Source organism: Apteryx mantelli, chromosome 4 (assembly GCF_036417845.1).
Source record: "Apteryx mantelli isolate bAptMan1 chromosome 4, bAptMan1.hap1, whole genome shotgun sequence".
Taxonomy (NCBI): Eukaryota; Metazoa; Chordata; class Aves; order Apterygiformes; family Apterygidae; genus Apteryx; species Apteryx mantelli.
In genome coordinates, this window is record NC_089981.1 from 67,087,249 (window position 1) to 67,114,813 (window position 27,565).

General features: G+C 33.3%; 1 protein-coding gene across 1 annotated transcript in view; it reads right to left on the reverse strand.

Moving 5' to 3' along the window:
• Positions 1-27,565, reverse strand: part of CEP128 (centrosomal protein 128) — a 142,749-nt gene that overhangs the window by 50,746 nt on the left and 64,438 nt on the right. Inside the window, exons 15-18 of the mRNA XM_067296884.1 lie at positions 25,024-25,188; positions 22,930-23,106; positions 19,666-19,725; positions 16,902-17,094 (exon numbers count right to left, since the gene is read on the reverse strand). Coding sequence (XP_067152985.1) covers positions 16,902-17,094; positions 19,666-19,725; positions 22,930-23,106; positions 25,024-25,188 — 595 coding nt within the window. The remainder of the gene's footprint in view (positions 1-16,901; positions 17,095-19,665; positions 19,726-22,929; positions 23,107-25,023; positions 25,189-27,565) is intronic.

Below are 27,565 nucleotides of genomic sequence, written 5' to 3' on the forward strand. Positions count from 1 at the left end.
AATAATGGCTTTTCAGAGAGCCAGTAAGATTTGCATTACAGAGCAGATTAGCTAACTTCAAACCAAACAAGAGAAAGGATCAGAACACAGGGGTGAGATTCATGTGTATCAAGGGGATAGCTGATGAAAGTTCATTAAGGAGGTGCTATGTGTCCATAACTTTTACAGAAGTATATTCCACATTAGGAAATTATTTTCAGCTGAGGATAACTGCTATTTTAAAAAGGGCATTTAAAGATCACATTGCTGTAGGTGTTAAATATTACACAGAACTCTGCTACTTATTGCCCAAACGGTAACTAATTTTGACACCCTATTTTAGAAGCGAGAGCAACAGCTGGGTAGGCAATTTCAGAGCAACTGATCTGTTCCTAAATATTTCTAATAAGGAGTTTATTTTAGACTTGTAATACAAACTTGTATCACAGTTATAAAAAAACCATGGAAAAAATATGGTTCTAATTTTTTTTTTCCAGAAAACAAGAGAATAAACAAAATGAAGAGTTGGTTTTACCTTACAGAAACTGTTTTCTGCCTCTTACTCAAAAGTCCTTATCTTTTTCTGTGGCTTCTATAATTTCCTTTCCTTTTGTCTAGTATAACTTCATATTTCTATAACATTACATTTTTGCTGTCAGCATACTTATTTCAAAAGATATTTAACTCAACATAAGAAGCAGATTTTTTTGTGTGACAATCTACCAATTAACAGTGAAAACAGAATGCTAATCATCACGGACAACTTTCAGTTCCAAAGTTATCTTTGAAACTGATCATGCTATATTTATCTCACTATATCAGGTTTTCTAGCCATATTCTTTACACACAATATAATGTCACAGTGCAACACATCCCTATTCTTCTCCTATTAACATTTGGCCCTTAAAGTTCACTTTTTCCAATGGACTAACCTTATCAATTATTGAGATTTTTCCATTGAATAAGAGCTTCTATTTATCTTGTAAATGTCTGTCTCAACTGCCTTTATGCGAATTTTGTACAGTAGGAAACTGGTAAACTTAGGCTGAAGGACAACAGTATTGGAACCTCTTTTGGGATAGCATCTGTTTTTGCTGAATCTTGTTTGCTCTGCTGAGACAGTACAAAGAAGAATTGAAAACAATTTAGTTCCAGAATACAAAGTTCTCTCTCTCTCAGGCCCCAGATTAGGAGCAGGGCAGAGGAAAAAGAATAACCTCAGATACGCAACTTCTAGCCAACCTAGAAGACAACAGAACATATACAAGATTTAAGATAAAAGAGAGCTGACCCTATTTTGTCTTGACACAGAGACTTGTAATTGGTGTAGTAACACTGGTGATTCAGATGGAGGAAGAAGCTACACAGCTTCTGATGACCCCACAGTTTTTACACAGCTCATATAAGCACCCTGATTACAGCTGGTACCTGTATCAGTGAATTGACACACAGATTATTGACACTTCTTCCAAACCCAGATGCAACATGACTGGTTCCTGGATCTCTCCAATATTGCAATGATAGTACTCGTGTAAATCATATTATTAGAAGCTAGCAAATTATAACATCCTGTAAATTAGCATATAGCATAAATCAATTTGCATCCTAGATTAATCAACACAAGACAACTTTTAAAAAAAGAAGTTAATTGCAGAAAACTATACAAGATGAGTAGCAGTAAATAAAGTGCTAAACAAATTAAATCATACTTCTTCCATAGAGTACTGTTTAAGGAAATAAGAAATTATAAATTTGTGAACTAAGAATATTTTATATTAACTCTAATTCTTTCATTTATAAACAGGGCATGATAATAACAAGCTAGCACATGAAAAATGCATAATCATATAGTTGAATAACCTTACAGTCATACCATTGATTCTTAATCTGAGAAAGGAGAAATGACTTTTCATCATTAAGAAGTAAAAATACTGTTTTTATTATAATTTATTCTTCTGAAAGTATAATTTCCTTCCATATAACAAGAGTAATCTGTTGATTTCATCAAGACTGCAAAAGAATTATTTTTATTTAATAAAGCCATTTTAGAAATCAGAATACAAAGTGTTTTAAGACCAGACCAAAATAAGAATTCCAGTTGCAGTGTACAGTAAACATACTGAATTTTAAAATACAGCTGTTTTTAAAATAGCCAAAAAGAAATCTTGGAAGCCTTCCAGTGACTATTCTCCCCACAATTAAATATTCTAACATGTCAGAAGTCAGCCTGGAGATGTTATGCTATATATATAAATGTGTGTATATGTATATAAATATATATATGAAACATATGGAAAACAAACGTATAAAACATAGGGAAGGAGAGAATATTTTGACTTTTTTCATTTGAAATATTTTTGTAAAAAGTTATAAACATTAAAAAGCTTAAAGGTTAGATTTTAATCCTGTTCTGTTGCTTGCTTTGCAGCGGCGTTTCACTCTAATCCACACAAACTCCACAGTACAACGTCATTAAACCCATCTTTGTGCGTGATTCTCATTGTGCAAGAATGAAGTATTAATATTTCTCCGGCTCTTAAGTAGAATGAGTATGCACATAGTAGAATATTTGCATTGCACTCTTACTTAAGAAGCTACCTCAATAATAAAACAAAGCCCAACATGCTTATAATCCCTTTAGTGCTCTTGAAAAGCATCAGCTCAACAGCCCTGGAGAAGAAAAGCCCTTCTTTGTCCAAAACAGGAATGACACAAAACTAGGCAATGCAATTACACAGCTCATGCCTGGACTGAAGCAAAAGTTCAGCATCCATAACAGTAAGGTTTTTGTTACCTTAAATAGGCTCCTGGTAAAAACAGTAATCAATAATATTCATTAAGAAATGAATAGGGAAACTGTGGATCAACAAACAGCTGCAAGATCGTGACAGAACCCACTTCCTCACCTTAGCCTGATCTGGGTATGAGTTAAGTGACTCTGAAAGGCAAAAGCCTTTATTAGCCTTGACAGTGTGAGTTATATAATTTCTTTTTTAAACCAATTTCTCCACCTTGATAAATTGTAAAACAATGAAAAAGATTCTTTTTCTAGAGCAGGGATTATCTTCACCCTTTTGTATGTGTTTATGTATATGTATCCACTAATAAAACATTATTATTGCTATCTCCACCACATCACTCCTGGGATTCTACGCACACACTCCCTGAAGTACCTTTAGTTGTGTTCAACAATTCGAAACTGCAGGACACCGACCTAAATGAAACTACTCAGTTTAATGCAACTAAATGCCTGTGTTGATTGACAGCATTAGACTGATATACAAATTCAGTAACAGAGTTCATATTTTCTGAAATAAATTCTTACCTACATTTTTCCCTGTAAACTGAGCATTAAGTTTGCTTCATTGCTCTGTAAGCAAAAAGAATAAAATTAGCATTCTAAACAATCTCCAAACAGAAGAAATTAATATGGAACATGATTCTAAAAAGGTAATAAAGACAGACACAAGCTAACTCTTTAAACTGATAATCTGACTTTTCAGCACGGATTAAATCTTTATGAATGCCTCAAAAGAAAAAGAAAATTGACCTAAGAGAACAAGCAAACTTCAGAATAATGATTCTTTCCTATTGAATTCAATCCTAGCTAAGCAGCATAGTCTTCGGATATTAATTTTCACCTTTACTTCAGATATCTCATCACTAACCTGTGCTAAAAATTATAAGCTTACTTTTACTGACACTATCTCAGGAGTGAAGTATTTTGAGGGAGGATGTTTCCACTGTAGACCACTGGAAACCTTTGCTGCTAGAGCTAAAAGCCACCACAGTGCCTCCCCCAAGAAGTGAAGCAAGATTCAGCTTTCCTGTTATTTGCAAACTGTATGGTTGACCGTCCATGATACTGGCTCCTTGGCATTGTCTTGCCACAAAATAGAGCTAAGAGAAATATTCTAAACCCAACTTTCTTGAGAAGCAGTATTTCTTAATTAGGTAAAGGGAGCCCAAAGACTGCACTGAAGAATGTCTTTGAAAGCCAGGATAACAATAACCATATAAAGTTCTACTACTCTTCACAGCATACCTTACTGCTGTAGGACAAACGCTTGTGCAGAAAAGAAATTTTTTATTATATTTTTAAAACAATAACTTCTTCAATTTCTGATTCTGAAATTATAAAAATACTTTGGCAAGTTTATAATCCTTCCATTATACTTGAGATTGTGCTGAATTAACTCTGTCATTTGAACTGCTCTCTAATGAAAAAATATGCTCCAGAGATTTTAACTACATTGCATTCAAATAATTTTCATTAGAATTTTGCATTAGAATTAGAATTTCTTGCATAAATTGCAAGAAATTACATATTTTTGGGTTATTTCACTTTACAAATGTACACCATTTTTTCAGATAATGATATTTTTAGAGCTTGAGAACAATCAAGAAACTAATGCTTTATGGGCACGTCATCAGTAATTAAAATTAGAAAGATAAGCTTTTTATTCAGGCAGCTGAAGTATGTACGAAGTACATATGTTGACGTATGAAATGCAGTCTTTAAAAGAGCTAGTTTTCTTGGTTTTATAGTGTTTCTTTCTCTAGTGGTAGATATCTCAGTTTACCACCTATACTAAAAATAAATACCTTACTTAAAAGTGTTAAAAGTGTGAAACAATAATTAACATGATGAATAATTTTTACAATTAAATGCTTTCTGTTAAACAGAGATTGACAAACAGGCAGTATATGATGTTGCCCAAAGCTCAGATATGTACATGCTGGACTGCAATATGAATGGCTGAATTAAAAAATATATATATATTTCCTAATAAAAAGATGGTCTAGAGCTTAAGAAATTAGACTGAGAAATAGGAGACCTGGCTTTATCCTTAGTTCTCCTTTAGTTTTCTTACATAACCAGGAGCAAGCACATTATCTCTAAGACTCAGATATTGTGTCTCTACAGCAAGAAAACAGTATCTTATAGCAACAATGTTTAACAACAGTGTTTAATAACCAGCAACCTTTATTACATAGGCAAAAGTATGCAAATCATGCACAAGGCTATCAAATTACCCTAAAGATATAACTGATCCAGACAAGAAAAATACTGCTACTCTCTTTTTCCTCAATAAAGAACAAAAGATTCAAATATATGCGCCCATTTTTACAAGGGGATTTATATTTAATGAATTACAAAGAGAAACTGGTTATTTCAAAAAACACTTTATAGCTTATTGTTCAAATCTCTGATACTGTATGAACTATAGAATTAATCTGCTTGCCTTGCTTGGCTCCAAAGGCAACATCTTAAAATTGTTTTTAATTATAAAATCTGTATTTTTAAAACTTAAAAGTACCATTCACAATTCCCATATTATAAAATATAACCAAGGAGATTCAGCCAAAAACAGTAAAGGAAATAGAAGCTGAATTTTAGGGACGGCAGGTTGTTACCTTGAAGATGCTGATTACAGTGATACATTCATTAAATTGATTAGAAACTAGCAATTTGTCATATTTAAACCACTGGAAGGAAAACAAGGCAAACCAATTAAGCAAGCTATTAGCTAATTTAATCTTTATATAGGAAAAACAACAGCTTTTCTTTTTTTTTTCCAAGGAATCATTTATAATCCCTATTCTTTAATTGGAACAATTTTGTTTGTATAGTTGACATTAAGAGAAGGCTTTACTGTAGCTGAAGCTCTTCTCAAAGAGAGAAATTTTTTGATAAGAGAAAATATCACTGAAACATCAATTCTCGAACTACATAATATTATTAAAGCTTTCAGAAGAGAGGTTTTAAATAGCATGTTAGCTGACAGGATATAAAAGCTGTTGAACCTATCAATGAATTACACCGAAATACATATTCTAACACAGCCTGACAAATCCTAAACAAAAATATAACTTTAGATCTAATTTAAAAGATATTTATATAACGTTGCAGCATGCAAGATTTAATTTTTTTTTTGTTTCTAGAGCTTTCTTCTTATATTAAATATGCTAGATGGTGAGTAATTTTATTTCTGCTCAAATTTGCAACATGTTTTGTCTGTCTTTTAGGTGAAAGTGACTTTGACTACAGCATTAGGTGGGAGGATCATAGATCCCTTGGTTCAATTTCATTTCCTGTAAGGCAGTGTATTATTTAATTAAACAGGCATGTTATCATAAATTAAAGAGTTTCCTGGGAAGCATATTTCTACTTAATTAAGACTGAGTGAAAGATAGCATGTTTCTATTACATACATTTCAGGAAAATATTGAATTCAAGATACTAGTTTGAAAGTGCCTGCAACTTTTTAACTGCTGTAAATCAGTGATACTTGTCATATCATTTATTCAGTATGGAAATACTATATAAACTGAAAGCCTGATAAAGCCTTTCAGACTAAATCTGGAAGTTCTGATAAAGTTGTACAACTGCTTACAAGCTTTTTGTTATGATGTAGTGTTAAAGCACTGTTATTGTATCACTATGATGATATACACCCCAATGTACAGACTCCTATGCCATCATCTCAACAGCTGTAAAAAAAAAAAAAAAAAAAGGAAAGAAAGAAAGAAAGAAAGAAAGAAAAAAAAGGAAAATCAATAGTTCTTAGAACTCCAGCTCTTTAGCTTGGTTTAAAGAAAAAAGTCATAATTCGCAACAAGAAAAAAGATTTAGTAATAGATTCTATGTAGTTACTATACATTAAATTTCCATCCCCATTTGTGTAGTTATGCCAAGAAGTAAAACTAATAATTTTAGCCTCTTGGTATTAATGTGCACTACAAACTCAGCAATTTAGTATTAAAAGGATGCATCTTTCTAAACCATAAATCTGTACACAAGTTTCAGATAAGTATTTAAAGTATGTGATTGAGAAAGTAGAAGTCTTAAAATAATCTCAGCTACAATTTGACCCCATCTCTTACCTTCAGTTTTTCACAATGGCAGCCATATTTTTATGATTGCATAAAAACATAATGGCAAACAAAAACAGTTGCATAAAATATTAGATAATTTGAGCAATGCATCACCAGACTGTTATTTCCAGCCTTCCAATACAAAAAAACCCCACAGGATAAGAATTCCAAATCATTTGGACTTATTTCCATTCCTCTAAGACTCTGAATGCAAGTTCATTTTGGCAAAGTTTAAAATAACTTAGAAGTCCTCCCTCCTCCTTCCCCCATCACATTTAAAAAAAAAAAAATTCATTTAAAGGGCAAGAACACTATTAAGAAGAAATTATTTGAATAGTAATTATACTACAACTTCATGTATTTTTAAGTTCATCATTAAAAATATATATTATGGAGAGTTTCTCTGAAAGCCTTCAGATTCCTTTTTGCATGCTTAAAAAGACTTTTCCTTACTTCATGGTCCCATTCACTATTCAGTTATGTAGGACCTTAAAATACCTTCTGATATTCCCTCTGCCACAGATTGCATTGTCATATAAGGATAATAAAAGGTAATATATGAAAAAATAAAACAAATGAGAAAGAAGGAAACAAGGTTGAAATGGCAAAACAAGGCTAAAAGTTATATTCAAAATAGTGTATGTGCTTCACTATTAAACGTATTTCATAAAAAGAAAAAAAGGAAGTTAAAAAAACCTTTGCTTTGACAAAATTTTATCTACATTTTGAGTCTACCTTAACATAACAATCTCTTTGAATCTTTATTTTCCACAGCAGAAAAATCATCCTGACTGAACCTATCTACAAAAAATCCCACAGATTAAAATAAATGGATGCCTTGCTTCAGAGATCTTCTTACCAAAACCACTTCTTGCCTATCTTTGTAAAATATACTCTACTTGATCTTCACAAATGATTGAACTAGTAGCTAATGATATGGTTAACCAGAGAAGATGATGCCATCACTCCAAGCAACGAGAAATCTAAGAGTCTCTTCTGAAATTGTTTTGTTTCCTCAAATCTAAGACAATGCACAGAAATTTCTTTCCTTCTGACTCTTGACTACAGTGAATATAATTAAAATGAGAACAGAGTGGATGATAAACTTAACGCAAAAAGCACAACACCACAAACTTGCCTGGTATAGTTTTGCGCATGTGAAAGATGGATCTAACATAAATCTACCCTAGCTTAGGACTGGAATCATTACCATTCACAAGGCCTTACTTAGTAGTATAATTTATATCAGAGCAATTCTAAAAAACTAACAATGTAAGTGTGACTATAGAGTGTGGACGTTGAGAGGTTGTACAGAATATGGTCTGAATCACCTGGGATATTATCTCAAATATGTAAAATAATATCCTGCAAACACTGTTTTTACATAAATTGCATTGGTGTAAGCTCTGCACAGTAGAACAATGCACTTGCTCTTCTTACATCACTATAGCTTTACCAGCACGGATTTATAAAAAAATGGAATGGACAAGGTCTTGCTGAACACATAAGATCTTATTTTGCTAATATAACATGTCTTTATTGACCATCCATGTCTTTTCTGAAGTAGCAATATATTAACTTGAAATAAAAGAACCATTAGAAATACAAGAACCATGGCTAACTTCTAAACACTTCAACAGATTCCTCCCAAAAATTTCAGATGTTCAGGTATCTCTTTATATAAAGTTTTCTCTCTGTAGTCATTCTCACAGCGTAAATGAGCCTTAATGTAACATACAAATAACGTCCGTATAAAAGATACACATTTATTTAAGCATGTAATATTTGTTACCCAAAACCACATACTCTTAACACCTTAAATTAAAAAATTATGCCAAAATTACATTACTCATAACATTTTAAAGGGATTTAAGCAATAACAAAAAGAGTGCTGCAGCTTAATTTTTTTTTTAATTCACTACTTTATGTATACAGAGTTAGTTGTCTTCAGAACTAATTTTGAGATTACAAATACTCTGGCACACAGACAAATGTGGCTAAAGCAAGTAAAATCCCACTAACGCAGAGATGGAAAGATTAAGAAAGGACACAGAGGTAAATAAGGCCAGGGCCTGAGCTCAGTCAATGTTATTCATTTACTTAATATATTATTTTTAAAAGAAACGTGATATGCTCCAAGATAATACCTCCTGAGCTGCTGAAAACCATCCTTCCGAGCTAAGACTAGCAAACACATTGTGAAAAACATTCCTAATCAGAAACTAAAAATTCAGACATACACCAAAGAGAAAATAAACTACTATTGTTTATGCAGGAGGTATAGTTTGATTACAGAATTTAAAAGGAATGAAAATGGCAAAAGATTTAAGGGGTTTGGGTAGCAATGGAAACTTTTTCCTCATGAAAAATAAAAAGGAAATTGTGTTTTCTTAACTTTTAAGTTTTCCAGGGTAAACACTGTGAGATCTAACACAAGGTGTCAAAAGGTTACTGAAAGATTACTGAAAGATTCTGAAAACCTTTTATTTTGGGTAAAACACTCAGCTATTGCATTTTCAAGAAGTGCTCCAACTTATTTTTTAATACTCATATATTTGTGCCTCAATTACCTCTTGTGAAAATGGGTTTCATCCTCGTTTAAATACTGCATTAAAAATTATTTTTAGCAGTTTAATTTTGTTACTTTTAAAATTTCACCATATGTCACACAGTTAAAAGAGGGAGATCAAAATTTCCTAGCCTACCACTTGATCTTTTACTATGTAATCATGCCTCTGTAGCCCTTCCCCCTCAGCTACAGAATGCCAATCCTTTCAGTTCCTGTTCATATAAAAAGTTTTCCATGTCACAACTTTGCTTTCAGTGTCTTTACTGAAGCCTCCCATCATCGATCTCCTTTTTGAAACAGATTAAGCAGAGAAATTCAGGTTGATTGATACACTGTTGGGCCTGCAGAAATTAGCTTTGCCTCCCTATTTCCCTATTTTCTTGTAGAACTTCCCATGACTTTAGGCAAGTCATTTTGTCCCTATGTCTCAGTTCCACATAAACATATGTGGAACTGAGACATAAGGAACATAAGGGAACATAAAACAAACAATAATTCTCTACCTCACACTGGCATTTTAAGCATGACAGAATATTCATACACTAAAGGACTAAAAGGGAAAACTCAGAGCCAAGCAGACAGTTCTGGGTACAGTATCCAAGATTATCATTGCAGCAAAACTAAATTCAAATTTTCAAGCACAGTGCCGAAGTGAGTGAATCCAACCACTGAATCCTATGCTTTCATGGTTTTGGTACTCAATTAAATTACCACATTGCAACAAAATGCATCAAAACCTAGAAAAAACCTCTATATAAAGCACATGCTGTAATTTTATTCTGAATCATATTGACAACATTAAGAAAAGAAGTATTCTTCCTTAGTTTATGTAATTTTACACTTACAAAATTATGGCAAGCTTCTCGACTAAATTTTCCAAGAATGTTACTGTTCTACTTTTGTTCGAGACACAGAGCTGATGTTTTCTGTTGACTAAACTAACCAGTAACTAAACCATAACTAAGTCTGTATGACCTGTGGGTACCACCAGGATCAAATATCGACTTTCATTGATTTGTGTGTTATTTATATGTCTGCGCTTTTCAGACTACCCAAACTAGTAAGATCAAAGCACATGAGAGAAGTCTGGCCCAGGTCTTGGGGGCAATTCAGGAAGACAGTATTTTTGCTACCTAAAAACATTTCTCTATAATAAGATCCTTATGATTTGAACTAATTTTGAAACAAATCTGTAAGCCTACCTCACTATGCTCAGTGACCCCAGAAGGGAAATGACCAAGAAGCTTAGTAAGAAATTGGAATTTATAGCTTCTATTTCCTCAGACCTTGCCCACTTTGTCAAAATATTGAATACTTAGTGCAATGCTATTAAAATAAACTTGAAATGGTATTTACCTAAGAAATTACTTCATGAAATATCAGACTGGGTGAGATGCCAGATAAAGAACTTGTTAAGTAGTGAAGTGCCATCCATGCAAACAATGAAGGTACAAACCTTCAAAACCTGAAACCAGTACCAATGCCCTCTTCAGTTCTGAGGTATTTAAAAATATTGCCAGTTTTCTGATTTTCTCACCTCTCCAGGACACTATGATCATCAAGAAGGGAAGACAACTGTAGCCAATCTCAAGACAGCACCAGAGAACTATGGAACTTCTGTTACTTTGCAAACAGTCCTGAGACACTATACTACATTACAGTATTTTCCTTAATTTCCTATTCTCTCATTCACGAATCTTTACATCAGCTTACTTATATTTGTCAATATTATGCTATTTAAACAGCCAGTTTACACCCCAAAGATGCGACTGTGATGACACTAACACTTCTGTAGAAATTAATAAGGAGAAGCAAAAAACCTACAATCAAGAAAGTTCCTAGATATTTACAGATGAGTTGGTGATGAACGGAAAAGACAAAAGACCATGTAGTTAAGAGTTTTAACAGATGTATTAAAGATGATAAAGTTTCCTGACACATGGCTAATGGTTCTTCGATAAGGCAGTTTATCTTTAAATATTCATCCTACCTATTTCTGGTATGTCCACCATAAGTCTTTTTATTCTTTCCCACAAAAACAAACATGAAGAAACTGTAAGATCCTTAAGAGGGAAATCAGCATACTAATTTTGAGTGTAATTTCTCTCTTGTTTTTATAATTTCAGTTCTCTGTGAATTTAAATTCATGAACTATTTTTAGACTGTGGTATACATTCAGAAAAACATTTCATGTTACACCTTTGGTGGACACAGACACCCACATCCATGAGTGTATTTCCCTTTCTTATAAACTTTTCCATCTAAAATCTGCATCATTCTAAATGCAGCAGAAAATATTTTCATTCATTTGCACCAAAGTTGACTGAACCAGCAATGCAGTCAACTATACTTTGATGTTTAAAAACAAAAGTGTGGAGGGGCCACCTCCACAAAGCAAAATAATTTGCTTTATTCCTGCATCTGGGCTTTACCCATGATGTCATTATTCAGTGTCTTTCTATTCTGGAAAAGGTACCTTTTTAATTTTTTGTCTTAAAGTAATAAAAGCCAACCACCACTCTATCTCCTTAATTTGAATTTTCTAACATTTCATTACACTGCCTTCTCCTTTTGGCTTAAGATCTTTTCTATGTTATTTAGTTTTGGAATTTTTTGTTTTTTCCTTTGGGAAACTAACTTTTCTAAGCTGTTAGATATTTATCTATAAATACTCTTGAACGCTTTCTTATTTCCCTTTAAACAGAACAACCAAAACGATTACCCATTATCATTAATATTAAAATCAGAAATTAAAGAATTCAATAAAAAAACAGAAATTAAACTTTTTTAAATTAAATTTAAGAATCTTTTAGGAATACTTTTAAGTGAAGATTGCAAGGGGATTGTTTTGGAAAAAAATCTATCAGTAGCAGTCATAGCTAGTTAGTTCATCTGAACATTCCTCAGTTTAGACTCAATTAGCAGTTTTGGGGTGATCAAACCTTTTTAATTGGACCAAAGTAACCACAGGAGGGGCAATGCCTTGGAAGAATGACTAGTAGGAGATGTAACTATAGAAACATCTATGGCTACTTATAACTGAAGCCTTTGACTGTTGTTCCAAGTACTTCAGCTGATGTTCCTGGTTCCTATCTTTTATCTGAGGTTGTTGTCCTTCAGCTGCTATCTTCATGCCCCGTGTGTCTCTGGATCATCAGCAAGGGCATGTATGCTGGCCCCAGGCCTTAAACACATACACTGGCCTGGGCTGTCTGCATCCTGTCATCTTTTTATAAGTCCTATTTCTCATCCTTTATTTAGGGGAATTTTAAAGTGTATTTACTTTTTTCTGTTATACAGAAAATTAACAGATATGCAACTGTATTAAAAAAGCATTACTTTCTTTTATCTCCCTTAATGAGCATCTACCTATAGAAGCAGACAGAAGAAAACATCATTTACTTAGAATTACAAAAACTGTAACATGTCAGGTAACCAATGTAACCACACATATTTGTAGGGAACACAGGAATGTCCATTATGAATAGATGGCACAAGATTACTTCTTTTTTTCCCTGCTCAGTGAAAACCAGTACTTTTCACCACACTGTTATATAAGTAACTATTTTCAGTTTAATATTTTTTTCATGGTAACTCTGCAGACAGTTTAAAATTAAAATCCATGCTATGAAACTTTGACAAAGCCTTAACCAAAGCAGGTACTATAGAATTAAAAATTTAATCTGATTTGTGTTGTTTCCAGTGCACTTAAATTAAAAATGGCAACTAAGGCCTTAGAGAGATCATCTTAGCAGATAGTTATTCAAAGAACACTAAAACACTATTAATATTATAACATGGTCTTGGCTCTATCATTTTAAACAAATGAAGGATAAAAATAGAAACATTCAAGCTTAAAGGATCAAAGCATATTCTCTTTCAAAGTTCTATATTCAAAAGTGGAGTTAGAAAATCTTGATAGGATCTTACTGTTCTTGTAAAGAAAATAATCTGCCTTGTTCTACAAAGCATTTACAATAACTTTTTGTTATTTTTAATTGTTACTGCTATCATTATTCTGTTATTAATTGCTTTATTTTTGTTAATGTTTCACAAAAGATTTTTTCAATAATAATAAAAAAAGTCAGACACCAGAAGTTGTGACTAAATTTATTTCAAAGTTTAGTCTGATCTGGTCTGAGTCTACATCAATCTAAATACAAAATGACTATTACCAAAATGCTTAAAAAATAGTAATTATCCTGTTTGATAAAATGAGAGGCCCATTGTTACCAGCATTGAGCCTTGAACGGTGACCGGAACAAAGTTTGTATGGAAAGCGCAAAAAGAGAAAATCCAATAGGTGACAATTTCTTCTGAAACTGAGGCAATCGAAAGATATTGCCATGACAGTGAGAAGTGTAAACATATTACATAAAGTCTAACACATTACATAAAAAGATTCAAAAGAGGTGACATGTCAGCCATATTTATAGGCTACACCAGCCCATAAAGCACGTCAATACTTCTCAAGGTTTACCTACAAGCCAAACTTTCAGTAGAAGTACTTAATCTCTAATCGCTCAGGTTAGCGTCAACCTTTTATAAATGTAAAAATATAGCCTCTCATCATATAGTCTTTCATTTTTTCCAGACTAGGTAGATTCTTCATTTCTGACTCTTTCAGATAAAATTTTGTTAGAGGATCTATTTAAATAAGGCAATTCTGATCCCTGACCCAGTGTCAGTTTGTTCGTTTTCTCACTGATCATTTTCACACAGGCTTCTCTCTGTTTGCACTGTTCCTTTTTCTGAGACCAATAATCACCGTGCTAGCCATCTCTTTCTTTTCTTGGATTACTTTCCTTCTAATTCAGCTTGTCAGATTCCCAGCTATCCACATATTTCTGATGCTTTCAGAAGCTTGCTCTTCTGCTGGTATAGTATCTTTTAGAGAGCAAGTGAGCAAGTGAGCAAGCGAGCACTGGAGAAGTTCAGAATACTAAGAGAACACTGAGAATATTCTCAAAACATTCAGTGCAGGTCTTGAGGTAATTTTAAGTCTTAACACCATGAATGAAGTTCTTCTAATGAGATTCCTTGCTTTCCCTCTTTTCACATGAGAACTTCAGGATCTAGTTCCCTTGGCTAGTGGATGATGTTCAGAATTCTTCCTTAAAGAGAGTTTATAGTTTTTTAAATGTTTTCCTCACCACCTGTTGTTAAACTGTTGGCCTCTTGAACTTTTGTTTAATATGGACAAGATTTCTTCAGGGATTTATCCCTTATGTCACAATACATTGCGAGATAAACTTAGGAAAACTCAATTTCTTAGAAGAACGTTGCAGTGAATCACATTTCAAATACTTCACAGAGTTTCAATCAGACTGCCTCATAAATGATTTACAAGAAGGAGCACAGAGGTGTGTGAATAGACCAACCTGAAGTACGTAATATTTTCCATACAGAGAGAAATAAAATGAGGTCAGATTTTCAGCTTGGAAAAGAGAGATGACAAAATGGGATATGATAAAGGTCTGAAATCATTGATGAAAAGAAGGTGATTAAGAGATGTTACTTACCCATAACTGGTAATGTTTAAGCTGCTTAAGTCACATGTACCTTTTAATAGCAAGGAAATTCATATTTATGCTTTCTATTTGAGAAATTTTTTCTTGTCTTCTCAGAAGAGGGCCTGATCTTCCCTTAACTTACTGCACAGCATACAAAGCAGGATGTGTACTCCCTTATCAAAGGGTAACCTGAGTTATCTCTCAATCTGAAGACTTGTTATCTTCAAGTATCATGAGAAATCTACACAGGCTGCTGACTTACACTTACATTATCTCTGAGGAACAGTCCAAAATTTGAATATTTTATGGAGCTATCCAGTCCTGCTCAAGCCATCTGTTACAGAATTAGATGATTTGGGCAGCCATTTAGCAGATGAAAAAGGAACTCAACACGTCTCAAAATCTAAACATAAATTTTCATTATTCTTAACATCTTCAGCTGTATTATGCTTTTTATTCTACCATTATGTTTTTACACAGTCATATCCCAGGACAGAAAATTACCTCCAATTATTATGGGAATACAGGAGTATGTATTGACAACAGTTAATTCTGGTTTTATCCAGCTTAATCACATGTGGGTCAGTGCACAGCACGTAATATCTGACTAATTTTCCAACCACTTAATAAAAATCCCCTCTTGGAAAGTAAAGTAAACTTCTAAACATCAGAGCAGTAAGTATCTGGAGTGATGTTTCAAAAGAAGTAACGAAGGCAAATAACATACACCTTTGAAGATAAACTTTCACAAACTATGATGGGACTCTTAGAAAGACGGTGACTCAACTTGATAATATGCACGAATTCTTTCTGACCAAGACCAATTTTACACTTCAGTTAACTTTTGATTTAACAAGGATCCTTTCTTACATGGTTTATAACAACCAATATTGATTTATAATACTGAAATACAAAGCTTTTTGAAGACGAAAATAAAGGCACACTGAAAATTGTCTATGTTCTGTTTACGATAATGCTTTGATTTTACTATAAAAATATTCTTTATTGAAATCATGTGCTTAATTAAACTACAAATGATACAGTATAAGTGATCTTGTAAATGTATGAAAAGCAGAATGATGAAGAGTGAAATCTTCCTGTTTTCCTGAGATGCTAGAATAAGGAGCTCCTAATGAAAGATGAAAGCACCCTTCTCTACTACAAGCAAAGTCCATCTCCAAGAAATTGTAAAGTAATAAACTACAAGTACCTGGGCTAATATTCAGAAACAGCTCTTCTCTTGAGGATACTGGGGCCACCCCCACCAGAACTTTATAACCCTCAATAAAATCTGAGTAGTATTTCCCTTTTAGGCTAAGTACGGATGGTGTGGATGCTAGCATACACACCACTCCAGAGCAAGACGTACAGACCTACAGAGGAAGCACACTAGTCTTACGTGGTATTTGTGGTATATATACATAACATGTTGTAATTCATTTTAATTAGCACCAAAGCTTGTATTACTCCTTTTTGCAATACAGAAGAATGGATGAGAGGAAAATTTGCCAAAGTTCTTTGTACATCCAATTTAAGCAAAAGGAAGTAACTGCAAAGGACTTGGGATTGCTTTGGACTTTTAATTTTGACAGATAAAAGTAGCATAAATATAAATCAATGCTGCCTTAAACTCTTCTATAATTTCTGCTTCCAGTTGCAAAATGCCTCAGATAGTACAGTTGAAAAATAATTGCTATGTCCGCTGCCCATGCTGCAAATTCATATGTTATTCAGCCATTGTACTAGGCTGAAATGTAGTTGTTGGCAAAAAAAGGCATATTTAACCAAAGGGAAACAAAAAAATGTTTGTTTTCTTGGTTATCACTAGCAAGTCACCAAATTAGAACTTGCAATTACTAGTCAATAAAATACATCTTATCTTATGCACTATAAGAATTATAATTAGGAGTATTTTAAATCTCTCTCTCTCTTTAGTAACAAAAATGGAACCAGCAACTCACCTCTCTTTTCTCTGTGAACTTCTTCCAAAAGTTGTTCTTGCCTTTTTATTTGTTTGAAGAGAGACTGATGTTCAGACTCCTTCATCCGCGCAAAATGCTTGAGCTGTTCTCGGCTCTGCCGTAAGTAGCATCGCAGCTTCTTTTCCTTACTTTCTCTTTCCTTCACCTCCTCACACAGCCACTGAAGTTTAGTCTACATTAAAAAATAGGGACAATAAAAAGGAAAGAATTCTAATAAAAATAGCAGGACATAAATGTTAACTAAGCAAATTACCTTTGGATTGTACGCAGTATCGTTATGCACTAATATAAACAATAAATTGTTATGCAGTAATAGCTACCTTATTTGTAGCTATTACTGCGTAACAATAATAAAAGAGAATATTCAGATATATTAAAAGGGCATATTTTGACCCTCAAAAAGCCTCAAAACACATATACATATTTTGGCTGATAACCTGTAAATGGAGAAGCAACGCACAGATTATTTATATCAGGAACATGAATTTGCAGATATATGTATGGAAATTCACACTGAATTAGAGTATATATAGACACCAAGAGATATTCCTTCCTTTCAGAAAACCTTTCTCTCTCCATCCTACATTAAAGGAATTTAAAGCATTCAATTGCATTAAAAGTTAAGTCACAGCAATCCTTTATGGTCAGCAAAAGACAACATTTAAGATTCTTACAGAGGGAAAAGGAAAAGAGAGCTCATAAATAAGACAATTCATTGTCACTATAGTAAATCTAGCAGTAGTAAAAGAGAAGACCACAAATATATATTAATGATCCAATTCTTTAACTAGAAAAAGTCTTGGCTATCACTAACCCCAAACTCAAGTAATAATGCACTCTGGACCCGGAAAGACAAAATCATTATCTTTTACTGCAGAGACCTAGGACTCAAGGAAAGAAACTGAGATACGTTCCACTTATTAACTACAGACCTACATTACTTTTTTCCTGTACCAGGATGCAATTTTTTTCTCCCTAATATTGTCAAATCTAAGCTATTTTATAGTATACATACAGATCTGAACAATACAAAATGGTAGGGAAGATTCAGACTACAGCTAAACTCCACCGCCCACTGATGATGTGCTCCTGAAAAGTGTGAGAGTCAGCAGTTTGATGAATAGCAAAGCAATTCTTCCCCTTAAAAATTTATGTAATAAAGGGAAATGGATAGGGAGACTCATGAAATCTACACAATTTAAATATATAGGGACAAAGTACAAGACACATAAGATGGAAAATCAAAAAAAAAATTTTAACAAAAAAATTAAAACAAATGTCCCTAATATGTTTTAAACTGCAAGATGTGGTAATCAAAATATTACTTGCAAACAGGAAGTGTTATGAAAAATACTGGGAGCAAGCTATGTATTTAATACTAAATTTCAGAAGTCACTTCTGAAAAATTATCTGTATGTGAAGCAAATTTGCAGCTTCTAGAAACTATAGTTATCTAGAGAGAAGAACCAAAAGCCAGATGAGGTAAACAAGACCAGGTTTGAAAAAGGGACAATTTGTAACTAGTTTGTCCGCAAAAACAGTTGACAATGGGAACAGAATATTTAATTATGTTAGAAAAAGATCAGTACCAAGGTAGTTACTGTTATAAACAAATTTCCCACCCCTTGGACTAGATGCAAACAACTTGGATTTCAGAAATTTAGGAAAAATAAGATGACTGCAGTTTTTGAATATTCATCTGCAGTTGCAATGACCCAGAAATGGAAATGTGGCTACCAACAGTGGCAAGATATTCACAGATTTATATTTCTTAAATACCTATCTTTTTCACTCTGATGAGTATTTTCACTCCGTATTTAGACCAAAAGCAATAAATAAATAAATAAATAAATAAATAAATATTAGTAAGGGACTTTAAGTTCTCATTCATTCTGGCCTCACCTCTGGTAGCTAAAGAAATTTATCTGGCAAATATATGCAAATGATTGCTAGGTGTCTTTTCAATACTATGTCAGTATCACTTATCTAAATAGTGAAAATATTTCCTACATAATATTCCTCCTTTGATTCAAATCTTATCTCTGCTATTTATAGTGACAGTCTCTCTTGGTCTACATGTCCTACATAGAGCATATACATCAATAACCTTAAATTATCTTATGAGCAAACAGTTTCGATTTGTCTTCAAGGGGGAGGGGGAGATGGGAGCGTTGAAAAATGAAAAGCAAAGGTTAGAAGTTACCAGCCATCCCCTTAAATAAGTTTCCAAGCATTTGTGCACCCACATTATTGGATACAGAAACTTTAAACGAAGAGGGAAGGAAAATAAGCTCATTTTCCAAGAATCCACTCTAATACTCTTTAGATTTAATAAAGAACAGTCTTATTTCAAAAAACATTTCTTGTTTTGCTAAAATCCCATATAACAAACTTAATCTACTGGCTACATTCTCATGTTTTTCTCATCTCAAAACAATTGACACAGTGGGAAATGCTAATCTAAAAGCTATCACTGCACATACATTAATGCATTTTTTTGCAAAAACAGCATTGCTGTTAATCTGGCTATAGAGGTATCTTTTGATAGAATCATCTTCCAGATTTTGCTATCAGTTGAAATAATAGTCTGTGAGTACCAAGATTGTTGCCAAAGAAATGCTTTTGTCTTTTTCCTTTTCCCCTTTGCCTTTTCAAACACTTTCTACTGAATAATTATAAATGTTGGATACTGGCTTATTCAGTAAGATTTGACAATAATAATTTCAGGAGGATTCATTATTACCTTTGTTTCTGCTAACCAGCGATGAGGATCATTCAGCACCATAGGTGTAAGCGATATTGCCTAAGGGGAAAGGAATAGGCACAGAAAAAGGAATCAGACACCAAAAAGAAAGACTCTTCTGCTTACTAAAAATCATCAGGTAAATATTATTTGCTAAAAATCCACTTTGGAAATCATATCTGGAAGTGTTTTGAAAGAACTGTCTAACTATGAATTAGTCACATTTAAAGGTAAATTTTATTTAGAAGTACAACTTAAGTCAAAAGTAAGTTGTTATATTCTGAATTTGTATACTTTTCTCTTAAGAGTCACTACATTGACATGTTTGGAACATGCTCAGTACATATCTTTGCATCAAGATAAAAAAAACAAAAACAATAAAATGCATTTCAAAGAAAGCTTTAAAGTCATTCACCTGTTTTTTCCTCCATTCTGTAGAACAATATAGTTACTGCACATGAACCAAAAGTAGCATAACACATTCTTGTTAGTTATTTAATTGTTACCAGGATATCTACAGAAATGCAATATGCAGTTATTGCCTACACCATAAATACCTATTTCTTGTTTTATCACAAAGTGAAAAAGGTTAAAACACTTAAAATCTTAAAAACATTTATGCTTCTTGATGGTCTTTCCAGTGTCTCTGTATAAAAGACAAATCACTTACTCTAAATACCTGATGGGCATAAGTAAGAAAATTAATCATTGTAATTTTTCATGAAGTGGATAAAAAGAGAAGAAGAACCTATGCTGGAATGTTTCATTAATACTTCATACAACAAGAAAATGTGATATATCTCTTTTCTGCAATCCAACTGAACTATATATATTTAAAACTTATTTTAAAGATACTTTCATATATACTTCCTCTATTATTTATTAAAAAGGCAGTGATAATGGATTTTTTTTTTTTTTTTCATTTTACAAGCTGATGGACAAGGGGAAAAAAGCAGTCTGTACACACCTCTCTTTTAATGGAAGTCCAGTTAAAATGAAGTTCCCATTAACCTTATGTCTGATTCATCCTTTGTCCCATGTGGACCTACCTCATGACTATTATATCATGCCTTTCTCTAATTCAAAGTTTTTGGCTTGTTTTTAATTTACCTCATTTTGCAATTCAGCAGGTCTTTATGTATTTTTTGGGCCACGTCTCATAACTTTAGTAACAAGTCTATTTCTTTAACACGTATTTATGTGGGCTTTATTATCTAAACTGAGACCAAAGGAGCCTAAACAGTACCATGTACTTACTTATGAACAAACAGATGTTTTTTTTACATGAAAATGATTACCACTTTTGGACACAGTTGAAAAGAAATGATTTAGTCATATTGATCATGACTTTACAAAGCAATGCATACCTGAAAGTCATGACTTCCATGTCAGCAAAACTCATTCTTTACAACCATGTTCAAACAAGGTAGTATTCAGTTTAGAGTTGAAACATGACCAGAGCAGTTACTGAAAGTGTAAGATTTCAGATAACAATAAAAGACTGGTTGGAAAAATAAATCTCAACAATAAATCTGGAATTCTTTGTTTAGGATACCAATAAATGGTGATTATAAAAAATTCAGTATGTTTTACTTTTGGGAAGATTAAAGCTGGTGCTTAATTTCTCTGAACACCAGTATTTCTCCTTTAAATTCCTCATTGCTCACATTAGTTGCAGGGATATTCCTTGAAAGTAAGAACTTGGCTTCCCTTTCACAAACCTTGACAATACCTGAAGTACTGGGGAGAGGAACAATATAACAAAGGGATCTTCTTACCTTTTTTCTTTCTTTTTTTAAGTTTAAAAATTCTTTCAGAACAGACAACATAAAACTGTGCTACATTAACTGTCTAATCAAAAATTCAGATTCAAACCTGTTTTCAGTTTGCCAATGGTAAACAGTTAAAGGGGATAATTAAACTAGATAAATTAGGAGATTTGTGAAAACAAGGATCAGCAGAGCTTTACACGGAAGACAAAAACTCTGTAGGATGTTGGAGGCAAGTTCAAGCTGTTACCCTTAGATGGGCAATCCCAGAATCTCGCAACTATGTCACAAAAAGCTAGTAATTAACCACTCATCTGCAAGGGTACAGAGGAGGAAGCTTGTTAGTCGAATATGTTTTCTTAGAAGCTGCTCCTTGAATGCTAAGACATTGTCCCAACACACAGGTTAAGTGAAGAAAAAAAAAGACACAATCATGTTACAAGACTGAAACAAAGCAACTTCTCTCCACACAATCAAGCAAAACAGGTGAGGAGGGAAACATAACATAGAAAATAAAGAAAAAAATGTTAAAAGAGGTAACGAATTTTCCAGTGTTGCAGCTGAAACATTTCTATTTCAAGGGCAGCCCCAGCCCAGCCAAGTTACCATGAAAAGCAGAGTAGGAAAGCATGCTCTGCTCTTAAATGAAAAGACAAGAAAGGTATAATCTGAGTGCACTTTAAGGTTAGAGCTAAGCCTAAAATGTCTCCAGCTCAAGTACTTGTGATATAAGTATGCATAATGCAAATGAGTATAGGGAAAAGCTGAGACAGACTGTTTTCTTTATTCTTATCTATGTACCACACTGATTTAACACTAGTCAGGTAGCATCACCTGGAGCAAGAAAGACACTGTTTTGTCTCTGGGGAGCAAATGAGAACACTCAGGTGAAAAAAAGCTTCCAGATGGGAGGGAAAGGGTGGCAGGACAGGAGAGCTGGGGGAAGCAGTGAAATCACAGCAAGCTGCGCGCTTGCAGAAACTCAAGAGTTTCAGTTTCTGTAAACAAGGACCCAATCCACAAGCAGAGAGTAGGTTAGAAAGCCTTTTCATCTCTAGCATTTATTTCTCTACTTTAAAAAATGAAGTAGCTAAATGAAATTCTGATAAAACCTGGGGAAAGGGGAGGGGTGTTTAACTTTAAAAACCTTTCAGGTCTTTCTTTGGCAGCTTCCCTATAAGGAGGAGATCTAGGAAAATCTACCTCGAAGCTCTGGCTGACATAAGATCCTTTCACAGCAGCACACAAAGCACGCTTACAAAAACCACTGGCAAAATAAAATGGTAACCATTAGTGTACAGGCAGATCCTCATAGCATCTCACTCCAATACATGGCAATGTGCAGCTCTATCAGCTAAACATCAATAATCTTACTCTCCATAAATTATCTATACCAAATATGTGCTCCTCAGATAACAATGCATACAAGTTCTGCTACAATCATCCATTAAGGAGATATCTAAAAACCTGCAGCAGACTTAAAGCTTAGAATTACTTTGAATTTCTCTGCAGAGTCCCGAGAAAGAATTTCACATGCAGCATCAATTTCATTTCCTATCATAGTAAGAATGGATTCCTGTTCCATTTCTAAATGATGCAGCTGATCCTTGAACTGCAGTCTGGCTTCATCCATCCTTATCAAATGATCTTCTTCATTGCTGATCTGTTTATCCTGGAGCAAAAGAGGAAAAGCAAAACAAAGAGAAATCATTACATTAATAACATACCAATACCTCTTTTTGTCTTAAATTCACACTGAACTCACTTAAGCACTGAGTTGAGATCCTTGCCATGTAATATAATACCTTCTTATGCTATTCATTTGTTCCTCTCTTGGCTGTCCTTATTCGCTTGCAAATCAGTTATGAAGAAACTGCTACCAAATCCAAAACCATCAATCATAGAGCCCAATTTCAGAGTCAAAACCATACATTCTATCATAAAACTCTTTTTCATCAGTAGATAAAGAGCCCACAATCAACACTCTTCTTTTTATCTTTTATTCTTAACATGTTAGAGGCATCCAGTTTCTGGCATCACAAACAGAGATCCCTGAAGGAAACCTGTATTTGCAATCTACGCATTCCCCAAGAAAAAGTGTTCAAAAAATACCTCATAGGACAGTGACCAGGCAGAGGAAAGTAAAGCATTTTATATTATGATCCAATGCCAGAAGATAACTAAACATGACGTATACCTTTTTAAAATTCAGATTCACTTCCTTTATATTTACAAGCAGTCTCTTTACCTTATCTACGTTCAAAATGAATCCCATTAGGTTTTAAGCTCAACACCTACCGATATTCTGTACTTCATTTATAATAAAAAAAATATGAGTTTAAAATTAAACTGAAAAATCTGAAAAGCCACAAAGAATCTACAGTGCCCATGGGCATTCTGTTACTTGATTTGAATAATCTGAAATTTTCCTGAGCTAATGAAAAATCATCTGATGACAGTTCAGTGGTCCATGAGCAATGAATGAACAAATCTCTTGTACTGGGCTAAGATAAATTATTACATCACAAAATTTAATTTTAAAAGGATGAGAAATTACTAAATTGACATACAACAGTAAGAACTTTACAGCTAAAGGCTCAGATATCCATTTTTTAAAATGAGGATAACATGGAAAGTTTATAAGCAATTTCCTGTAAGATGTACTTTTTTTTCCCTTTTTCTTGAATTTTAATTTATAAATCAAATTAAATTTGTCAAAGATGAGAAACAATCTTTCATTTTCAATGTTGTTGATAAATCTCTATCCATGTATAGAAATGCTCATCCAAAATCACAATGTTGCAGAAGAAGAAATTTAAGATATAAGCAGCACTAGATAGACTATATTGACGTTAAGAAAAACATACTAAAAAGCAATGTTGTGGGACCAATTATGTAAACCAAAAATAAAACTCAAGAAAGCAGAAAAAGGCATTATAAAATAAAATGACTTCATAAACTCTAGATTCATCAGTAGGTTTTTGAAAAGCAATGCTGATAAAAATATTAAAGGTAGTGAGAATGTAAATAAATATTTGACAGTACACATGAATAAGCTGAACATTAAGCAGCTAGACAGGCATTTATCTCTAGAAAAACAAAGACAGAATGAGAAACAGCAGCAGGACAAAAATGTCTTGGGAAAGTTTGACAAAATTCTGTTTGCCTTTTTTTAAATATTCAAGCAGGAAACAATTTTCATAAAATTATAAATAATTGCTTTTATTGTTATTACATTGCTTATCCACTTCAAATTTTCTCTAAATTGTTCATAATTACACTATAACTTTAAGAGAATGTGAAAAAAAAATAGAAGAGTTTGGTTAGATATTTGTTGGTTACCTACATGAGAACTAAGGAATGCAACAGGACCAATATTCCTACTCCTAAAATCTACGATCTTTGGAGGGATACAATCCAGGACCTGGCTAAAGCTCTTTTGCCTCGTTTGGTTTATATTTACACACATTCTTTAATGTGTGTATGTCTTTTTTTTCATTTTTAAGTAAATTCACCATCTATTTTAGATATTTATTTGAAGTTTAAATAGAGCTGTGAGATTGATGAATTATAGTTAAAACACAGGTACCTTTTTCTCCAATTCTTGTTTTACAAACTCATATTTTTGCCTAAGTTTTATATTTTCCTCTTCATTCTGGGTTAATTCTTCTGTCAACTTATCACACTCAATTTTTATCTTCTCCAGTTGCCGACATTGAGTCTTGACTATGTTTTTCTCCTCTACAAGGTCCATCTGATGATAATGGAAGAACAGAAGACAAAGTCAATATGTGGGCTATTTTAAAACACTCCCAGACTGCAGAGCATCAGCTCCATGGGACACAATTAGGGATGAATGTCTATATGTCATTTTTTACATTTAAGCTACAGTAAGTGCAATCATTTGTATGAACACATAAAATATATATTACGTATTTTGAAGACAGTCAACTAAGCAACTCATAGTCAAAACAAAATTATTGTACACTATGACTTAATATGACTTATTTGTGATTAGTTATTATTATGACTTATTAGTGCTGGCAAAAAAGTTAAATGATACAGATTTTTCCTTTGCAATTTAGAACTGTCATTTATGTTATCTGTAATGCAAAATTAAGTGCAAAACAAGATCGATCAGCTTAAAAAAAATACTGACGCCTGCCAGGTATGTTGCAAAATTCTGTAAGACCTCGCAGCACCATACAAGGTTTTAAAAGCAGTAAATAGAACTCTCAGATTCTCCAATTCAACTCTGCTACACTCATCAGCTGACATCACCTTAAGCAGCTTAGTGTTTACACAACTTTTCCACTACCAAATTCATTTGGAATCAGAAAGTCTAAAACTGTGTCATTTCATTTCAGGACTCAATATTAAACCAACATTTGCAGGGAAAAAACTTCAAGGAGTTTGTATTTTTAATTTCTACAATTCTCTGGTTTTAGGGCTATTCATGTAATGCATATCAGGTAATGACAATCACTGAAAACTGACTGAAACTGGCAAATTTGAGAAATTCAACAGATTAGCTATAGAATGCAAAAAAATACACAAAGCTAAGAAGAAAATTATGCATATATCATTATTTGAAAATGGTTTTATATTAGTGAATTGTGGGACCCAGTTACATACAAAAATAAACCTGCAGAGTAAAGTCTTTCCTGAGGAAAAACAAGTAATTCTACACTTCCAATTACATCTTAAATTTAACTTTTATGAAGAAGAAGGGGAAGGGGAAGGGGAAGGGGAGAAGTTTTACAAGTTAGTTTAGACACCAGAGCTAACATGAACAACAAAAGCGCCTCCAAGGGACAATTCCAAGAAAGAACCTTGGTGTCCCAATTCCATGAAGACAAGACTCCAATGCCTAAAATATTTGCTATGAATATATCTATAAAACCATCCTCTTCAGTCCCTACTAATGGTAATTGTATTATAAAGTCTATGCAGACAGACAATCCAAGAACCAAATTCCTCACTTATATTATCTTGTTTTACATATTCCATTGAAGCCTCTGAGAACAGAAAAGAATAAGAGATACAAAAGAGGAAATTAATTTTTACCAATTTCTATTATGGACAACACAGATGTGACCTCAGTTTAACTCATCTGATTTGAACCCATTTTCCACATATGAATATCTTGAGGGAAAATAGAGCTATACCCACATAGTGTGGGCATATATACACATATATAAAATTTTATATGTATAAATACATATCTCTAGATAATCTTACATAAAAGATTAACTCTTGAAATTGCTGACAGGCATGAAGATATTTTGTGGATTATTATTCTAAAAGTATAAGGATGTTTTCAAAGCAAAGGAGAGCAAACAGTAAAATTAGGGGATAGATTCAGGTCTTCTGAACATACAGCTGATTGGGGACCACTAAGCAAATGACTTAATTTCCTGTGTCTAGCTTATCCATTTAAAAATAAATAACATAATAAATAATAAAAATAAAAAAGACATTTTAGGTCATTGGTAGAGACTCCTTTGGGACTGGGCATTATAGATTCTATAGAAGCAGAATTAAAAGCTTATGTCTAAGTTCCAAGAGTCCATTTAAGCAGTAGAATCTCAGTACTTACACAGCAAGCTCCTTCTCAACACTGACACCCCACACAAAATGCTATGTTTTTTTCCAGTTCTAGTTCTTCTGCAACCTACAATATTCCTACGCTACCTCCCCATTACCCAAAAAATCCTCAACTACCCCATAATTTTACAATCCAGTGCAGCATTACAGAAAATCAAAGGAAAGTGAAGCAGGAAGTATCAGGCAGAGGATGCGAGAGAGAAAGAACTGTAACAGATCAAAAAGCACTTCTTTTTACAAGCTGTGCAGTAGCTGGTCCTGTCAACACAGGGCTCTGCACCCTTGACTGTCTGCAACTCACTCATCAAAATTCCTACTTGAGCTAAGATTAGGCTTTGGGTCCTAGGAACTTTGTTACATCTTCCCTTTACTCCATAAGTCCCTCCTAACTCACCTTTATATTTAAGTCTTCATCATTAACAACTTTTGTACAATGTAACATATATTTTGTCCAAATTTTGTAGGTGCTGTTGGGAGAAGGCTGAGGCATAAATAAGGTCAAGATTGCCATTGTAATAGCAAAG